The 19,378-nt window shown below is 37.0% G+C and overlaps 1 protein-coding gene across 1 annotated transcript in view; it reads left to right on the top strand.

Annotated features, from left to right (window-relative positions):
- Nucleotides 1–2,979: 2,979 nt before the first annotated feature.
- Nucleotides 2,980–19,378, top strand: part of COPB1 (COPI coat complex subunit beta 1) — a 35,915-nt gene continuing 19,516 nt past the window's right edge. Inside the window, exons 1-8 of the mRNA XM_030331819.2 lie at nt 2,980–3,087; nt 3,800–3,949; nt 8,114–8,343; nt 8,983–9,152; nt 11,922–12,036; nt 13,514–13,606; nt 16,415–16,552; nt 18,813–18,932. Of these exons, the coding sequence (XP_030187679.1) occupies nt 3,859–3,949; nt 8,114–8,343; nt 8,983–9,152; nt 11,922–12,036; nt 13,514–13,606; nt 16,415–16,552; nt 18,813–18,932 (957 nt within the window). The 5' untranslated portion in view covers nt 2,980–3,087; nt 3,800–3,858. The remainder of the gene's footprint in view (nt 3,088–3,799; nt 3,950–8,113; nt 8,344–8,982; nt 9,153–11,921; nt 12,037–13,513; nt 13,607–16,414; nt 16,553–18,812; nt 18,933–19,378) is intronic.

The raw sequence follows: 19,378 nt of genomic DNA, 5'->3' as shown, positions 1-19,378 counted from the left end.
TGTTCCTAAATGTAAACCAATTACTTGACTGGTGCTCAGGTGGGAAAAAAATGTGATCTGGATAGTACTTAAGAGGCGATTTTAAAGATTTTTTTTTTTAAAGATTTTTTTGAGAGAAAGAGAGAGAGAGAGAGACAGAGTGCAAGCGGGGAGGGGCAGAGAGAGAGGGAGACACAGAATCTGAAGCAAGCTCCAGGCTCCAGGCTCTGAGCTATGAAAACAAAGGCTGACTCTAGGCTGGAACTCACAAATCGCAAGATCATGACCTGAGCCGAAGTCGGATGCTCAACCGACTGAGCCACCCAGGCGTCCCCGGAGGCGATTTTAGTAATCTTCTTAATATGTGATGTTAGTCTTATACGTTGACCTTAGAATTTAAAATCGTTTCCACCCCAGTAAGATTCAGTCAACTCCACTGTTTGTACAGAGTTCGTTGTAATGCCTTTTCATTGTCACTTTGTCTAGTGTGTTATATTCGTTCTGTTTAGTCTGTGTTAATGATAAACAATAAAATTCCTAGTTGTATCCTCTCATAAAACCTATCACTGATACACAAACAATCAATTTACCTGGAATTTATTAGACATCTATATGTACAGCTTTGAAGAACTCATGGTTAAAAAATAAGAGGCAGTAAAGTGGGTCACAGGATTCAGGTTGTGGGACCAGCTTTCTCAATGTTTGATGATTTTGTGATTTGAGAGCAAGTCCCTTTTCTTTAGGCCTTGATTTCCTAGATGCCTGTTTTTATGATCCTTGGTATATGACTCTCAAAAGGTCTTTGCTCTCAAAAAATTTAAATTTCACATGCATTCAAAATGATATAATTACAGGGGCGCCTGGGTGGCGCAGTCGGTTAAGCGTCCGACTTCAGCCAGGTCACGATCTCGCGGTCCGTGAGTTCGAGCCCCGCGTCGGGCTCTGGGCTGATGGCTCAGAGCCTGGAGCCTGTTTCCGATTCTGTGTCTCCCTCTCTCTCTGCCCCTCCCCCGTTCATGCTCTGTCTCTCTCTGACCCAAAAATAAATAAACGTTGAAAAAAAAATTAAAAAAAAAAAAATGATATAATTACATAGTAGGATAGAAAATAGAAGTCCCAAAACAAGGTGCATGTTATAAACCAGGAAGAAATAGGCTTTTCAAGGTCATGATATCTGTTGAACAAACTCTGTACTTAATATACATCAATACATATACACCACCAATGACATTTTAAGTGCAGACCTAAAATGAGATTTTGTAAAACATTGTATTTTCTTGCCCTCTTCACATTTAATAGTTTCCTTAATGACTCTGTCACGGTAAGTCTCAAATTTTCTTCTGTAACACAATGATCCTCCAGGGCAACTGAAGTGGGTGTGGTTGGTCCTACACCATAGTGGCTCTAAACTGAGCTTTCATATTGCTGTCTAGTTTTTACGCTTTTGGGGGCCTTATTTCATGCCAACAGATTGTCACTTTTTGATATGTGGGCTTGGAAACCAGATACTGTACTTGCAAAATTTCATGTTAAACACATGGAAGTGAAAGAACCTGTTGTATATATATCTTGGGTTGATCTCAAGGGAATTACGTTGCATGAAAAAACAATCTCAGTGGTTATATTGTATAGTTCATATATATTACATCCTTGAAATGAAAAAATTACAGAGATATGGGAAATTACAGACTTGTCAGAGATTAAGGAAGGAAGTGGCTGTGACTGTAAAAGGATAGCAGGAGGGATCTTTAAAAGTGTTCTGTATCATTTGTGGTGGTAGTCACATGAATCTAAATATGGTAAAATTGCATAGAACTAAATACACAAGTGAATGCATGTAAAACGTGAATCAGAATGAGGTAAGGACTGAATTATATCAATGTCAATCTCTTGGATTTGGTATTGTACTGTAATGATGCAGAATGTTACTACTGGAAGAAACTAGTGGGATAGTATATGGGATCTCTAGATCACTCCACAATTATTTCGATGAAAAAAAATTTTTTTTAATCAATGCACGGGTTTTGAAGAGCTTTCTTAGAAAGTGCTATAAATGGGTGACTTTCGTGATATATTCTGGGTGCTTGAAGAATTTACATTTTGCTTGATGGTTCTAAAAATCTCAAATAGCTAGATTCTGGATACATGAGGCAGTATTTGTATTGTCTTCCTAACTGAAGTGAACCTATTAAGGGCAAGTTCTGTCAGATGTCTTTGTATTCACAGTATTTTGCTCAAGGGTTCAAAAAAAATGTTTAATGATAATTGGGCAGAAAACCTTTGCTGGGAAGATGCTGTGTGGGGGCACATGGAACCTCAAATGGGCAAAACTGAAGGTGCCATGGCTGATTGTAGCTGTAACAATTAGGTTTGTGGAGACAGGTAAAAATCTTTTAAAATCGTTAATCTCCCTTTGTACGTTAAAAAAAAAAAAAGTTAATTTCTTGGGTGCTCAAAAAGGATCGTGAAAGGGACCATTACGAGATAAAGAGTGGCCTTGATGTTCCAATAAACCCAGCCTAACTGCAGAGGCAGAGATTCAGACTACTGGAGAGGAGACGTTAAGAACTGAAATGGATCTTCATAGAATCTAGTGTTACCTATTAGAAGAAATGAGGCGACTTTCCCAAAGAGTAATTAGTTACTTTCTCTGTTTTGTTAGTGGGTGAACTAGAAAATGGCTTCCAGCTCCCAGTCTGGTGCTCTTTCCCCCTGGACCACACAACCCTATTTTCCTCTTTCCGGGCACCTCCTCCCTTGCCTGTTGCAGTTCCTGAAAGAAACAATTTCTAAGTACCGCTTAAATAACCACAGCGCTTAATTCGGCGCTTGGCTTGCGGGGAAAGCTTAATGCTTCTCCAGTCCCCAACGTAGTCTAAAACAACCGTGGACTAGAGGAAGAAACTTGCAGCGTACTTGCAGAGCGCAAGCGCAGGACAGAGAAGGCATGTCCTCTCTGAGTTGCCGTAGGCGCTAGGTGGCTTGGCCTCGTAACCCCCACCTCCTTCCACGTCAGCCGAAGACTGTGCGGAGCGGCGGCTGCTGCTGCGGGTTGGAGCCGGAGTCGACGGTCCCACCGTTGCCCTAGCTGCCGCCCCTGGGAGCCAGGTAGCGGGCTACAAGCCCCCAATCTCGGAGGCGTGTTGGGCCGGGCTGAGTCGGAGGAACTGGCTCTCCGGCGGGAAGATGAGGAAGGGGAGCGACTAGGCCGCTCGCGTCCGGGCCTGGCCAAGTGGAACGGGGGGCTGGGGAGCTCTGGGCCAGACGCCCCTTCCCGTCCTTGCGTACTGACCAGGGGTCTGATCTCTTCCCGGGCTCCGGGACTCACCATTCCAGGACGGGGGGCTGCCTTGCAGGAGGAAGAGGAGGGGTGGGGTGCAGCGCACCCATTGACCCTCGGACACGCAGTCGCGTCCACCCATGAACGCGAAATGTTTCTGGTTTTTAGCTGAGTACTCGTGCGCAGGTCTCTTGAGCAGTTCAGATTGTGTGTTATGTTCAAAAATCATTGTTCTGTTAAATGGTGGGGTGGGGCTGGAGGACTGTCACTATATTGTGGGCCTTAGTGTTGCAGTACAGCATTCTCAAGCCCTGGGCGGGTTTGTGGGGTGGGAGATAATATACCTTAGACCGAGGCAGACCGTGTTTTTTATTGTTAGGCATTATTTTTATGGGACCACATATAAACTGATCCCACTTTTCTAATACTTTAAACTCACTAGCCAAACGGAATGAACTTTAGACAGTAAAGATCACAATAGTTACTGGTTGTGTTTTTGGTTTTTTACTTGTAACGATAGCCTTGTATTTCTTTTTCTAGATTTTCTGGCATCTATCATCCTTACGTCTTGTATCGAGATTTGATTATATCCCGAAACCATGACGGCTGCTGAGAACGTGTGCTATACGTTAATTAACGTGCCCATGGATTCAGAACCACCATCTGAAATTAGCTTAAAAAATGATCTAGGTAAACTCTGATAATATTTTGAAAATTAAATGGAGAAAAAAATGAAAACAAAAAGCTCCTTTTCAAGTTTCTTTGTAATTAGAAATACTTAATTTTGTCTAAACACTGTTTTCTAGGATCTCTTTAATAGACCTTTGGTCTTACTGAAAATGGAAACTTGTTACATTTAGGCTTGCAATGTTGGTTTTTGGAAATAACATCTCAATTTGTCTTAGTAAAGCAAAAGAAATATAATAGTTTAGTTGTTAGATATAATGGCTTGTGTAGCTTAATATATTATGCTGAAGTATAGCTGACAGTTTTCTATAGATAACAGGTTGAGAATGTGTATTTGAATGTCTTAGTTTCTTTGTGCACTGAACTTCATATTCCTTAGCTTGTAAAACCAAAAGAACTTTGTTCTTTTGGGTTCGCCACCTATTGAACAAATGAAGTCAACCCTTTTTCAAGCTTTTGAGGTTTAAAAAAGTTTAAGCTTTTTTAAAGCATTTTATACAAAAAGAAAACAAGTGGATTTTAAAAGTGTATGTTCTGTCTCCTTTTTGTGAGTGATTCTGTCAGAAACATTTTTTTAAAGCAATGCATTCCAAAGTAATAATTCTTGTTTCATTGAACTACTGAAAATAAGTTTAACCTACACTGGTGACTCTAATCTAAGAATAGAGTGAGAATTATGCTTCAAATCTTGGAAATATCTTTTAGAAGATAATTTGCAGTTTGAAAGGAGACAATATGTTACTTGCCTCATTCCACCTCTTAATCAGAAGCATTGAATACCTCCTGATTTTAGGCTACTTAACATTAGGTTTCTATTGAGATCTATTTTTAGAGAAGGAAAAAGAAACCCTCCTTTATGGCATTTAAACCCATGCCCCTATATACAAAAGGTACATATAGTTCCTTTTTTTTCATGTTTATGTAAGATAGTAGAATGAAATGCAAATTAATAAATTTTCATTACTTTTTTTACATTTTTCTTTAAAAAAATTTTTTTTAATGTTTATTTTAGAGAGAGGACAGAGCGTGAGTGGGGGAGGGGCAGATAGAAAGGGAGACCCAATCCCAAGCAGGCTCCAGGCTCTGAGCTGTCAGCACAGAGCCCCACTCAGGGCTCAAACTCATAAACTATGAGATCATGACCAAGCCGAAGTTGGACACCCAACTGATTGAGCCACCCAGGTGTCCCATTTTACATTTTTCTTAAGGTTTATTTATTTTTAAGAGAGAGCGCGTGAGCGCTAACAGGAAGGGGCAGAGAGAGAGACAGAATCCAAAGCAGGCCCCAGGCTCTGAGCTGTCAGTACAGAGCCTGATGCGGGGCTGGAACTCACAGACGGAGAGATCATGACCTGAGCCGAAGTCAGACACTGAATCGACTGAGCCACCTAAGCACCCCACTATTTTTTTTCTTAAAATTTAAAAGTTTTCGCTTTTAGACCCTAAAATACTGAGGTTATAGATGGGAAGATAAAGAACAGAATCTGTCCTTAATTGTAACAATATCTTTTTTGTAATTGCAGCTGCCTTAATTACCTTCCCCTTACCAAGAAAGAAAGAAGTAGTCTTAAATCTCAAATTTTATGTGTATGTGCATATATATATTTAATGTTTATTTATTTATTTTGAGAGAGACAGGGAAGCGGAGAATCCCAAGCAGGCTCCTCAGCGCGGAGCCCAACGTGGGGCTCAAACCCATATACTGTGAAATCATGACCTGAGCAGAAACCAAGAATTGGTCACTTAACCAACTGAGCCACCCAGCCGCCCCTGCTGTATATATTTTTTACTGTATCTCAAAAGAGTTGATATGAGAAAAAGTTTAGAAATAGTTTCCAGTTAGAGTAACAAATACTTTTTTGTTTGGTGATATATTGAGTTATTTTATGTATACTTTTATTAGTCAATTGATATGAGTTCTGATGACTTTACATTACCCGGAGTAGGAAGTACTTGGTTTATTTTGGTTTATTTGTTAGTAGTGTCATAAAGGACAAGAAGTTCTGAAAATTTTGAAGATATAGGAAAAAAAGTATCCTTTACCTCACTTTGAATTGTTGGAATAAGTGGAAATTGGAGTTAAGAGGGCTGGCAATATAAATGATTGTATATTTTTTACAGGTTTTCTATTTAGTTACCAGTTAAAAGTTTCTGCTAAACTTTTAGAATTTGCTAATTTAGGAAAAGTAGTAAAAAAAAAAAAAAAAAACTGGAACAAAAGACATCAGCATTATAATGATACAGTTTTATGCCTTTTGGACTTTGTGTCCTTTATGTTATCAAACAGATTAGGGAAAAAAACTTTTCTTTTTTTTTTATATTCAGGAAGCTTCCAGACAGAGATAAGACCTGTTTAGGCTCACAAATCCAACTTTAGCTACTTAAAACTTTGCCCAGTCTGTCATCTTATCATAGTTTTTGCTATCAGCTTCTGTCACCTCTCCTGATGCTTTGTTTTTGTCATCCTCACAGACTTAAAAACTGAAGGTTTGCACAGATTGATTCTTCATCATTTTTTGGTTTCTTGAGTTGATGTGGCACATACCAAGTTTTTCATATGTAGCAGGATAATACTCTGAAGCAGGGAGAGATGCATGAGAAATTGGTCTGTTTTAAAAATTTTTTTTTTTTTAACGTTTATTTATTTTTGAGACAGAGAGAGACAGAGCATGAACGGGGGAGGGTCAGAGAGAGGGAGACACAGAATCTGAAACAGGCTCCAGGCTCTAAGCTGTCAGCACAGAGCCCGACGCGGGGCTCGAACTCACAGACCGTGAGATCATGACCTGAGCCGAAGCCGGCCGCTCAACCAACTGAGCCACCCAGGCGCCCTCTTTTTTTTTTTTAATTTTTTTTAACGTTTATTTATTTAAAAAAAATTTTTTTTAACATTTATTTATTTGAAATTGGTCTGTTTTAAACAAAAATGTTTTTTTTTTGTTTTGTTTGTTTTTAGCAAAAATGTTGACACTTGTGGGATGGATAAATTTGGCAAGAACCTTTACTGTGATTTAGTCCAAATATTTGAAGATATTCTCTAGTTTGCAACATGTAAAAATATCATACCAAGCTAGTAATAGATAAATAGCCTTAGGGGGCTAGAGAGAAATTTTGATTTACCTGCTATGATTCTTCCAAAGCTTAAATTTTTTCTGTAACTCTACCAGCTGGTCATTCACAGTTTCTTGTCTCTTTGGCAACCACAAGAAACTCTTTATTTGAGAGCCACTGAGCTCTAACTGCTGGAACTATATTTCTAGTTTTATTCTGTTCCTCATGATAACTCCTTGAAATTATTAAAAACTTCTGTCATCCCTCTTTGTTGTTCCATCTCCTAGGTAATTTATTTCTGTGATCTAAACAGTTGTATTGGTGTACTTGCCTCTTACATTCCTGCCTTCAAATTTGAGATACAAGAGATTTTTACCCTGAATTCTTCAATTTGCAGTGATAATGATATGAAATTATAGGTTGTTTTGCATAAAATAGTTTATAGTATAAATTGTTTTACGCTAAGTAAGGACAATAAACTTATTTCTTAAACGTGTCATCCTTAATTCTAAATAGTGGCTTTTCCTCTAGTACATTGTAATTTTCTTCCAATTTCTAAGGTGATTTCTTAAGATCCTAAAGTTTTATAGTCTGTAGAAATATGATGGGATTTTGGAATTAATCTAGTGTATTAGTTCCCAGCCTTTTGAGTTTGAAGATCTAATGTTGAAAAAAATGCCACTGATCTTCCTCCTCCTTCCCCTCATGATAGTGGTTGTAACTTTGATTGAGGAAATACACACTAACTAAAAGCCACTTTGAATTCAGAAGCACTTATCTTAACATCTATTTACACTTTGAAAAATAGCTACATATGTGTTTGAGAAATGCATTGTTTGGTATACCTGTAGATTCATGGCTTCTGCAGTAATTCCATGGGTTAGGGACCAGAGATCTAATCCAGTGCCTTCATGTTATATGTGAAGTATGAGGTTTGGAAATAAATGACTTGTGTAAAGTCATTCAGCTTATTTGTGGCAGAGATAGGTGGGGAGCCCTTGCCACTCTATTACATTATTGCCATTACTGCTAATAAAGTGAGAAAACGTTTTCTGAATTGTAAAATTATCAGAGGAATTTTCCTTTGAAATGTGTGTTTTTTTTCTCTTTAATCAGAAAAAGGAGATGTGAAGTCAAAGACTGAAGCTTTGAAGAAAGTGATCATTATGATTCTGAATGGTGAAAAGCTTCCTGGGCTTCTGATGACCATCATTCGTTTCGTACTACCTCTTCAGGATCATACCATCAAAAAATTACTTCTAGTATTTTGGGAAATTGTTCCTAAAACAACTCCAGATGGAAGACTTTTACATGAAATGATCCTTGTTTGTGATGCATACAGAAAGGTAAACCAAACCATGGTTATTTCTGATTATTGCTTTGATTTTTGATTGTAAAATTGGTGGAATGGGCTTAGTTTTAATTTTTAAAATTGGATCTTGGGTAAGATAGAAGTTATTGATATTTGGAACTGAAGTTGTAAGTTACTGTAAAAAGTTTTATTGTTAATTTCTTTGGACATTTTCCATACATTTTTATGTGTTCTTAATAAAAAATAGTGACACATAGAATATGAGACATTGCTATGATAAGTAAAAATTGATTTGACAGGGGCACCTGGGTGGCTCAGTGAGTTAAGTGTCTGACTCTTGATTTCGGCTGAGGTCATGCTCTCACAGTTCATGTCAGCTATCAGAGCAGAGCCTCCTTGGGATCCACTCTCAACATTTCCCTTGCACATGTGTGTGTTCTCTCTCTCTCTCTCTCTCTCTCTCTCTCTCTCTCTCTCTTTCTCTAAAAAATAAATAAATAAACTTTAAAAGAGAAAAATTGATTAGACAGGAATCTAAAGGAAATTGTCTGGTAATCTAGATCTTTTTCCTCAAACCTACTTTCTTATTTTTTACATAGGAAAATTTTGCACTTAAAAATTGTGTGTTTTGTAAAATGCTGGAACTCAATATTTCATATTTAAATTTTATCAGGATCTTCAGCATCCTAATGAATTTATTCGAGGATCTACTCTTCGTTTTCTTTGCAAATTGAAAGAAGCAGAATTGCTAGAACCTTTAATGCCAGCTATCCGTGCTTGTTTGGAGCATCGACACAGCTATGTTAGAAGAAATGCTGTTTTGGCCATCTATACTATCTATAGGTAAGTAAAGGCACACCTGCGGCTTAGTTTTGTGAGGATTGTTTAGTCTTTTAGCCTGGAGGTTCCAAAGCAGTTACTTGCAAGTCATATGTCTTTTACAGGTAATGTTTGGTTTGGCTTGAACAGTATTTTTTTCTTAATATCATTATATTGTCATCATTGAAAAGATCTGACAACACTGGGTGCTAGTTTCTGTCTGACAACAATATGCTGATATTGGATGACACTAGCTCCCTTTAAATAAGTTGTACACAGACTCTAGTTTACAGTGCCTATCATTCTTAACTGTAGTAACTTCAGTGCGCTTAATTAATTTATTAACTGGTTTTGACCAGTTAACCTGTTAGGTCAAGTTAACCCTGTAGGTTTTGAGTTTTTTGACCCTGTTTTTGAATTCTCTTTATGTGGAATGTGGTTCTTGTCTTTTTACCCTTAGAGGCATAAGGAGGGTATTTTTTAATGAGAAAGGTTGCAGTTCTCAACTGACTCCTGTTCTTGGAAAGCTGAAGATTTTGGACTTTAACAGTGATTCAGAGAACCAGTTAGATAAGGCTAGAATGCTTGGTTTTTACAATCGCTGGTGTCAATCCATTTAGAAGTAGGATGTGATTTTTGTAAATGTCTTTTGTAGAGTTGATTGTTAGGTAATTTCACAGTTCTCTTATTATTACATGATTTTGTTATCTGTTAGGGAAGTGGTATTCTGGTTAATAATGTAGAGTTCTTTGTAAGTTACTGTACAGACTACACAAATATCAGAATTTAAACTAGACTGCACACACAGAAATTAGTACATTTATAAGACAGTTGGAAATTTGAACACTGTATATGATGATATTAAGGAATTTTCGGTTTAAGGTATAGTGGTATATTGATTACTTTTTTTAAAAGAATCCTTAATTATAATATGCTGATATATTTACAGAAAAATGATAAGTGGTCTGAGATTTGCTTCAAAATAATATGGGAGGAGAAGTGGGCAGAGGTGTAAGTGAAACAGAAATGACTATAAATTAACAATTGTTGGGTGATTTTTTAATTTTTTAAAATTTATATCCAAATTAGCATATAGTGCAACAATGATTTCAGGAGTAGATTCCTTAGTGCCCCTTCCCATTAGCCCATCCCCTCTCTCACAACCCCTCCAGTAACCCTCAATTTGTTCTCCATATTTATGAGTCTCTTCTGTTTTGTCCCCCTCCCTGTCTTTATATTATTTTTGTTTCCCTTCCCTTATGTTCATCTGTTTCGTCTCTTAAAGTCCTCATATGAGTGAAGTCATATAATTTTTGTCTTTCTCTAATTTCACTTGGCATAATACCCTCTAGTTCCATCCACATAGTTGCAAATGGCAAAATTTCATTCTTTTTGATTGCCAAGTAATACTCCATTGTATATATATACCACATCTTCTTTATCCATTCAAACATCGATGGATATTTGGGCTCTTTCCATACTTTAGTTATTGTTGATAGTGCTGCTATAAACATGGGGGTGCATGTGTCCCTTTGAAACAGCACACCTGTATCCCGTGGATAAATGCCTAGTAGTGCAATTGCTGGGTCGTAGAGTAGTTCTATTTTTAGTTTTTTGAGGAATCTTCATACTGTTTTCCAGAGTGGCTGCACCAGCTTGCATTCCCATAGGTGATGGTTTTTAAGCTAGTATTCATTATTCTATATACTGCAAGTACTTAATTTCCAGAATAGGAAGTTAGTAAGTAAATAAATATAGTGCATAATTAATAAAATTCAAGGTACTATTTTTTTTTCTGATAATTTTTTTAAGTTTATTTATTTCTTTTGAGAGAGAGTGTGAGTGAGCAAGCAGGGGAGGGGCAGAGAGACAGCGAGAGAATCCTATTCAGGCTCCATACTGTCAACACAGAGTCTGACATGGGGCTCAAACTCATGAGATTGTGCCTTGAGCTGAAGTCAGGAGTTGGACACTTAACCAACTGAGCCACCCAGAGACCCCTCTGATAATTCTTAATGAAGAATCTTTTAGTACCTTGAGATGGTCATTATGAGCATTGATGTTATATTCCTAAAGTATATGAAAGACAATTATTAGAGATACTCAGGTGATAGATAGCATGTGGAATAAGTCACCTTTTTCTTTATTGAAGTAGAAAACGTATAATTTGATAATTTAATAGATGAAAATGTAAGTTTGTGATTCCTACCCACGATTTAAAAAAAAATTTTTTTTTAATGTTTATTTTTGAGACAGACAGAACATGAACGGGGAGGGGCAGAAAGAGAGGGAGACACAGAACCAGAAGCAGGCTCCAGGCTCTGAGCCATCAGCCCAGAGCCCAACGCGGGGCTTGAACTCACGGACCGCGAGATCATGAACTGAGTTGAAGTTGGACACTTAACCAACTGAGCCACCCAGGTGCCCCTCCTACCCACAATTTTAATTGATTTAAAGTTCTAAAGGCAGGGTACTGGGGTGGCGTGGTTAAGTGTCTGACTCTTGATTTTGGCTCAGGTCATGATCTCATTTAATGAGATCAAGTTCCATGCTGACAGCGTGGAGCCTACTTGGGATTCTCTCCCCCACTCTGTCTGCTCCTTCCCTGTTCATGCTTTCTCTCTCTCTCTATCAAAATAAATAAAAATAAACTTAAAAAAAAAAAAACCTTTAAAAAAAGTTTCAAAAGGTAAAACAATTGATAGTGTTATAAAGCTTGATAAGGATTAATTTTGAGTTACTAAAATAACAGTAGTTTTTATTAAATATGAATATTACCTGTTTTATTTCAAGGAATTTTGAACACCTTATACCTGATGCTCCTGAACTGATACATGATTTTCTGGTGAATGAGAAGGATGCAAGTTGTAAAAGGAATGCATTTATGATGCTAATTCATGCAGATCAGGTGAAGTACTTTTTTTTTTTTTTTTTTTTAATTTTTTTTTCAACGTTTATTTATTTTTGGGACAGAGAGAGACAGAGTATGAACGGGGGAGGGGCAGAGAGAGAGGGAGACACAGAATCGGAAACAGGCTCCAGGCTCGGAGCCATCAGCCCAGAGCCTGACGCGGGGCTCGAACTCCCGGACCGCGAGATCGTGACCTGGCTGAAGTCGGACGCTTAACCGACTGCACCACCCAGGCGCCCCTAGGTGAAGTACTTTTTAAAAAATACTTTTGTGTCTGTAATTCAATGAGAATTAAAAGTACTACATAGTCCTAATCAAATTTTTTAGTAATTTTGTTTATAGTAGAAGTGTTTGTATATTTTGGGGTTTTTTTTTAGATTTTTGAACTTGATTTGTGTAAAATAGTTTTTCTTAACCCCTCTCCCGACTATTGCTTATACATATACTTTTTTTTAAGTAAACATTTGAGAGATATTTAATAATAGCCACTTGACAGTTTTTCCAGATTGAAATTATTATGGTCCTATTTTGTGGCACTCTATTTTGGGGCTTTGAACCTGTTTTTCCTTCTGTTGATGTAGCTCTAAAATGGCTTAACAGAGAAGAGTAGTAGCTTTGTATAGGGTTCGCCCTGAGCCTGAAAGAAGCATGGCCTTCAGCATAAATGTGTATCCTTATTAGGCTCTTCAAATTTCATAAGTTGGTGTCAACTCTACATCCAGCTCTGCTGGTACTGAAAGTGAATGGGTCTGCTGGTGGCTTGGCAATGACTCTCCATACTTTGGTGGCATCTAATCTTGGAATTTTTGCTATCCAGTATTACCAAAATGTGGAAAATGATATGCTTGAAGACTGAAGGATAGGGACTCTATCCATTTCTCTGAAATCTAGATGCTGTCATTTCATCTTTGTGAACAAGATTATAAGAAAGCTGTTTATTTAGGCCAGAATGTTTTGTCCTCTTGTAGTGTTGGTTTTATTAACCTGTATATTTGGTGTTATGCACTTTACCTACATGGGGGCCGGGGGGGGGACATAATCAGAAAAAGTTCGGTGAAATTTTCTGATACTTTTGCTGTAGAGATACTGTTGAGGTCATAGTTTTCTATATCACACATTCAGTATATGAAAATCAATGAGATTTTTCTTTTAGGTCTTAGAAATAGGAATAACTATGCACCTAAATAGCTGGTTTGTTTTGATTGTATGGGTACTCTGAGTCATATAACACATAGTGGTTTTTCTTTTCCATTTAGGTGCTAGAAAATCCAGACCCCAGATTTGTGGCCCATTTCTAGAAAATGTATTTTTCTTAACATTTATGTGTTAACCTTTCTTCCCCCCTTCTTTTAATTTTTCTTTGCCCTGTTTGCCTCATTTGTTTTATATTCAGTTGTGTATGTTTAAGGTTGCACCAATTAAGTCCTTTTATTGAATGAAGTGGAATTTGATAAATACGTTTTTATTTTGTTAGGATCGAGCTTTGGATTACCTAAGTACTTGCATTGATCAAGTTCAGACATTTGGAGACATTCTTCAGTTGGTTATTGTTGAGCTAATTTACAAGGTAAGACTGATCTATAAGGGGTAAAATAAACTTCAGGAGTTTAAGACAAGGTTAAATCATCTCTTTCTGGAATGCTGCTTATTTGCTGGGATAATGTTTTAGTAGTAGAAATATTTTATAGCATTGCCTGTGAAAGTCTTTTTTTTTTTTCTTTTCCCTTTGGTTTATTTTGTTTTCCAAGCACTTCCTGTTTTTCTAAACTTCCGTAAAGAATTCTATTAAAAACGCATGGCTTGACCCAATACAGCTGCAGAGAAATCATTGTGCACTGTTCCGTAACTGAATAGATTGTGAATCAGGCTTTGGAATAAAATTCAGGTCTTTTCTTAAGTACACACCAGACTACTTTGGACATCTAAAAACAAACCAGAAAAGCTTTAAATACTTACTGTGTTCCTTATTTGTAAAAGAGAATAGAGAGACTTTAAATATGTCAATATGACATTGTAGGCCATTAAAACTAGGTAAGAGATTTGGGTTTTAAAATGAAGTGCTTTATTGGAAACAGTTAAATTTGATATAGCCTTAGAAAGAATTGATTGCATCTTAATATTCTGATAAAAGATGTAATAACATCCAGTTTTGCTATTGATACCATTCATTGGAGGGCAACAAAAATATACATCAGGGATGACTTTGCTAAATAGGATGACACTAACAAAGTACCTAGAGCAGACACTGCTGGTTACAGCTGTCTTTGATTCTGAAAGAAAAAAGCCCCTTTCCATACGGGGTACCAGTCATTTGGAACTGCCATTTAAGTTGAAACCAGAGCTGTAAATATATACAGTAAAACCTTGGTTTGTGAACATAATTCATTCCAGAAACATGCTTGTAATCCAAAGCACTTGTATATCAAAGTGAATTTCCCCATAAAAAATAATGGAAACTCAGATGGTTCATTCCACAACCCAAAAATATTTATATAAAAATGATTATAGTACTGTAACATAATACAAAGTAATAAAGAAAATACAAAATATAAAGAAAAATTAACATGCATTACCTTTGAAAATCTCCATGGCTAGTGTCAGGGAGACAAGAAAGGAGGGTTATTGTGTAGGATGACTTTCACTATCACTAACAGAATCACTGCTACCTATTGGCTCAATCGAATCTTTTTCTTTTCATGCAACTTTAACAAGGAACCTATCCAGTGACACTTGCTTTTGCCTCCTTTTGAGGATTTTCCGGAAATGTGACATTGCATTATCGTTAAACAGATTCATCACTCACACTGCTACAGCCTTATTTGGGTGGTGCTTTTCTATAAAATTTTGCACTGTCTCCCACATTGTACACATCTCCCTAATCTCTTTTGAAGTGAGGTATTCCTCTGCCTTTTTCTCTTCCTCTTCTCAGAGGAGATGCAGATGTAGCCTCCTTATAAAATCTTGCAGGTTCGGCTACTTGTATACCTCATTCGTACTTCTCGATGATTTCCTTCTTAACTTCCACTGTAATCATCTCCTTACCGCCTTTCTTTTCAACCTTTTTCTGCCTGGGGGCCATTGTATATGCTCGCACGGATGTTGACTATAGTACAGTATTAATAAACTCTTGTCATATAGTGTATTTAATGTAACTTCCAATAAGGCAACAAAGGAAAGGGTCTGTATCTGCAGGCAGCCTGACCTAGAATGAAGCAAAGCATTCCTAAGCTTACTCTTGTATGGAAAAGCAAAGGTCTGTCCGTAGGTGCTTTGAAGTGACAAAAAATACACTAGTGCCAGTTGTGGGCACCTTCCAACAGTCTGAAAAATCACTGATTTCTGCCAAACACTGTGGCCTGAGATGCATCCGAGCATGGAAGATGATCACTCACAATCCATCATCGAGAGAGAGAGAGAGAGAGAACCATTGGCTCAATTATGATCATGTGACATTTGGTGTCACGTACTACTCATATTGCAAGACTTCGCTCGTTTATCAAGTTGAAATTTATTAGAAATGTTTGCTCATCTTGCAGAACACTTGCAGAACAAGTTACTTGCAATCCAAGGTTTTACTATAGATCCTTTTAATTCATTTTATGGTTTAGAGATGCCACTTAGGTTCTCAAAAATAGCGGTTCTCTGCTATTCAGAGACTTCTTGGTCTAACAGAGTCCAGGTTATAGTAAAAGGGAATAGCTTCTGAGTCTTGCCTGAATGAGAGATTTGACTGTACATATTTTAGGAAAATCTGACAGAAATACCAACATCAAAAAAAAAATTGCTTTATAGGTAAAGGTATTAAAATATATTTAGGACAACATAGAAAATTAGTTGTCTCCACAGTATGGAATATAGTTCCCAATAAGAAGTAGTAGTACTTAAAAAGGGGGTTATCTTTCTTGCTTTAAGAACAGATATTTTCCTTTTATAAGCTATTGAGATTGATATCCATTATGTTTTCCTTTTTGGCATTACATCTGGAATAAAAATTTAGAATCAAATTTAATATCACTTGTTAATAATTTGTCCTTGATTTTGTTACTCTACATTTTCTTTTTCTATTTCATTTGTGTATAGTACGCATATCTTTTATTATAAACCATTTGAAAACCTTTTGTGAGAGTATTTATGACTGAATGAATAAATGAATGAGTAGCTATAACAATTATCCAAAGTAAAACCTATTTCTTTCTGAAATTACCAGCCACAGTGTCTCATCTCACGTTGGCTGACATCTTCAGATGCCCTTATAAGACTATTCTTAGCTTTCAGATGATAAGAAGTAGCATCCCGTAAGCTGACAACTATAAAAAATCTGTTTGAAAGCAAGTATCCCTGAAGTCCGTTGAAACCTAAATGTTTCCTTCTCCAGGTCTGTCATGCTAATCCATCAGAAAGGGCTCGTTTCATTCGCTGCATCTATAACTTACTACAGTCATCTAGCCCTGCTGTAAAATATGAAGCCGCTGGAACATTAGTGACACTTTCTAGTGCGCCCACTGCAATCAAGGTACTGCTTATTTCTTTTGGTGCCAGTTGGATGATACGAATGCTGTCTTAGCACTATGATTTAGTGGCATTGCAGTTTACTATGTGATTACATGACACAGAGACAACAATTTATAAATGTTGTGAACTTATTAGATTCCTTACATACCCCAATGTTGTTTTCTTCCTTCCTGCTTTCATATATATATGTGGGGAGAAAGAGTGACAGAGAATACTAATATTTCTGGTTTCTGGAGAATGATGAAGATTTTAAGATCACTCTCCATACTTTAATTACATTAAAACCTAGATCTGGGAAATGAATTTTAGATTCTACATGATGGATCCTAAAAAGAGTACATATTTTCAATAATGGAGTATTAAGTTTTCTCTTTAATTTACTGTATCAAGACTGCACGATGAACCTCTAATATATTCAGAGAACGAATTGTTCTATAAAGCCAGCTTGTATAAATAGGAGACTTGATTGCTTTAGCTGCCAATACTTAGAAGAAAAAATTTTCTGGGACACCTGGGTGGCTCAGTCGATTAAGCGTCTGACTTCGGCTCAGGTCATGATCTCATGGTTCGTGGATTCGAGCCCTGCATCGGGCTCTGTGTTGACAGCTCAGAGCCTGGACCCTGCTTCTGATTCTGTCTCCCTCTCTCTCTCTCTGCCCCTCCCCTGCTTACACTGTGTCTGTCTCTCAAAAATAAATAAATGTAAACAAAAAAATTTAAAAAAAAATTTTTTTAACTCTATTTTGAAATAATTTTAGACTTACAGAACAACGAAACAACAAAAGTTGTAAAAGTAGGACAAAGTTCACCCTTCACCAGCTTCCCATAATGTCCGTGTCTTGGATAGCAATTGTATAATTGTCAAAATTAAGAAATTCCCATTGGAACAATATTATTGTTAACTAAACTATAGGCATTATTTGAATTCCACCAGTTTTCCCCCACAAAAATGTCCTTTTTTGGTACCAGGATTCAATCCAGGATCCCACATTACATATAGTTGTCATGTGTTAGTCTCCTCTAATCAGTGACACTTTCTCAAGCCTTTTCTTGTTTTTCATGACCTTGACACTTTAAGAGTAGTGGGTGGGTCACTTTGTAAAATGTCTCTCTAGGGGCGCCTGGGTGGCGCAGTCGGTTAAGCGTCCGACTTCAGCCAGGACACGATCTCGCGGTCTGTGAGTTCGAGACCCGCATCAGGCTCTGGGCTGATGGCTCAGAGCTTGGAGCCTGTTTCCGATTCTGTGTCTCCCTCTCTCTCTGCCCCTCCCCCGTTCATGCTCTGTCTCTCTCTGTCCCAAAAATAAATAAACGTTGAAAAAAAATTAAAAAAAAAAAAAAAGAAATATCCTATTTCTGCTCAGACTTAAACCAACTAATTTTAGCATTTCTGTACAGCAATTTTTTTTTAATGTTTATTTATTTTGAGAGAGAGCACATGGAGGAAGGTCAGAGAGAGAGGGAGAGAATCCTAAGCAGGCTCTGCACTGCCAGCACAGAGTCTGATGTGGGACTTCAACCCACGAACCATGAGGTCATGACCTGGGCCGAAATAAGTAGTTGGATGCTTAACCGACTGAGCCACCCAGGCTCCCCTGTACAGCAGTTGTTAATGTGATATTTTAATGGTGGTTTTCTATTTTCCTCATTCTACATTTAATAATTGGAGTTCTGCAAGGAGGAGCTGTACTTTTTTCCTCCCTCCCGCTTTCTTTCTCTCTTTATATTAGCATGGCTATTTCATTCTGTATATTGTAGTCATTATTATTTAATTTTATTGGTCATGTTATTCCAGCTTTGGTCATTGGGAGCTCTTTCAGGTTGTTCCTTTGTCCTCTGCTTTTAATGAGTCAGGGTAATTTTTATGGTCTTAATTTTTCTGTACTGTAATGCAGGTGTGTTAGACTTTGCACCTAAACTAAAAGATACTCAATAGCTATATTTTAGGGAATACTCTGTCTGCTTTTTTCTACCTTTTCCTTAGTTTCGACTCTTAATTTTTGACTGTTGGTATTTCTACCTATAGCAGCCCCTTTTCATTATTTTAATTTGTGATGCTTCCTAAGTTTTTTAAACTTGAAAATAATGAAATTTGTTAGAATTTAGGAAATAGAGGGACATATTCCTTTGGGGAAAATACATAAAGTTTTAGTACAGTAGTAGTGAATATATTTTGGCTTCTTAGGGGCTTTTTTTCCTTATCTTCAAATTCTGTGTTTAAGATGGGTGTGTGTTTAAAACATGTTTCTTTTTTTATATAGGCTGCTGCTCAGTGCTACATTGATTTAATTATTAAGGAAAGTGACAACAACGTAAAGCTCATAGTTCTGGATCGATTGATAGAATTAAAAGAGCATCCTGCTCATGAACGAGTACTACAGGTAAACATTATCTGGAAGAGAAAAATCCTAGATAAAATCTTTTTCAAGTTGAGATAATACTTAAGCCTTGCTGTCTTGGTTAACATAAATTCTTGAATCACTCCTTGGCCTTTTGGCTAAGATCAAGTGTAGTAACATAAATTCTTGGAGACTGGGCAGTGTAAATTTTGGTCAACTAAGATGTAACTTTTGAATCACCATAGTCTTTTGGGGTATTGTCTTTGCCATAAAAAATTTTTTTCTAAAATGAATTAATGTTATCTTATATGCTATTTGTACTGCATTGGATATTCTTAGTAATAGAAATACACGCATTTTAATTTGGATATAATTTACAGTTTGTGAAAAATAATTATTCCAGTTGATTGAAAATAAAAGGTAATTGAATTGGGGGCACATGGGTGGCTCAGTTGGTTGAGCATCTGACTCTTGATTTTGGCTCAGGT

Source organism: Lynx canadensis, chromosome D1 (assembly GCF_007474595.2).
Source record: "Lynx canadensis isolate LIC74 chromosome D1, mLynCan4.pri.v2, whole genome shotgun sequence".
Lineage (NCBI taxonomy): Eukaryota > Metazoa > Chordata > Mammalia > Carnivora > Felidae > Lynx > Lynx canadensis.
This window is presented reverse-complemented; position numbering and strand designations above follow the sequence as displayed.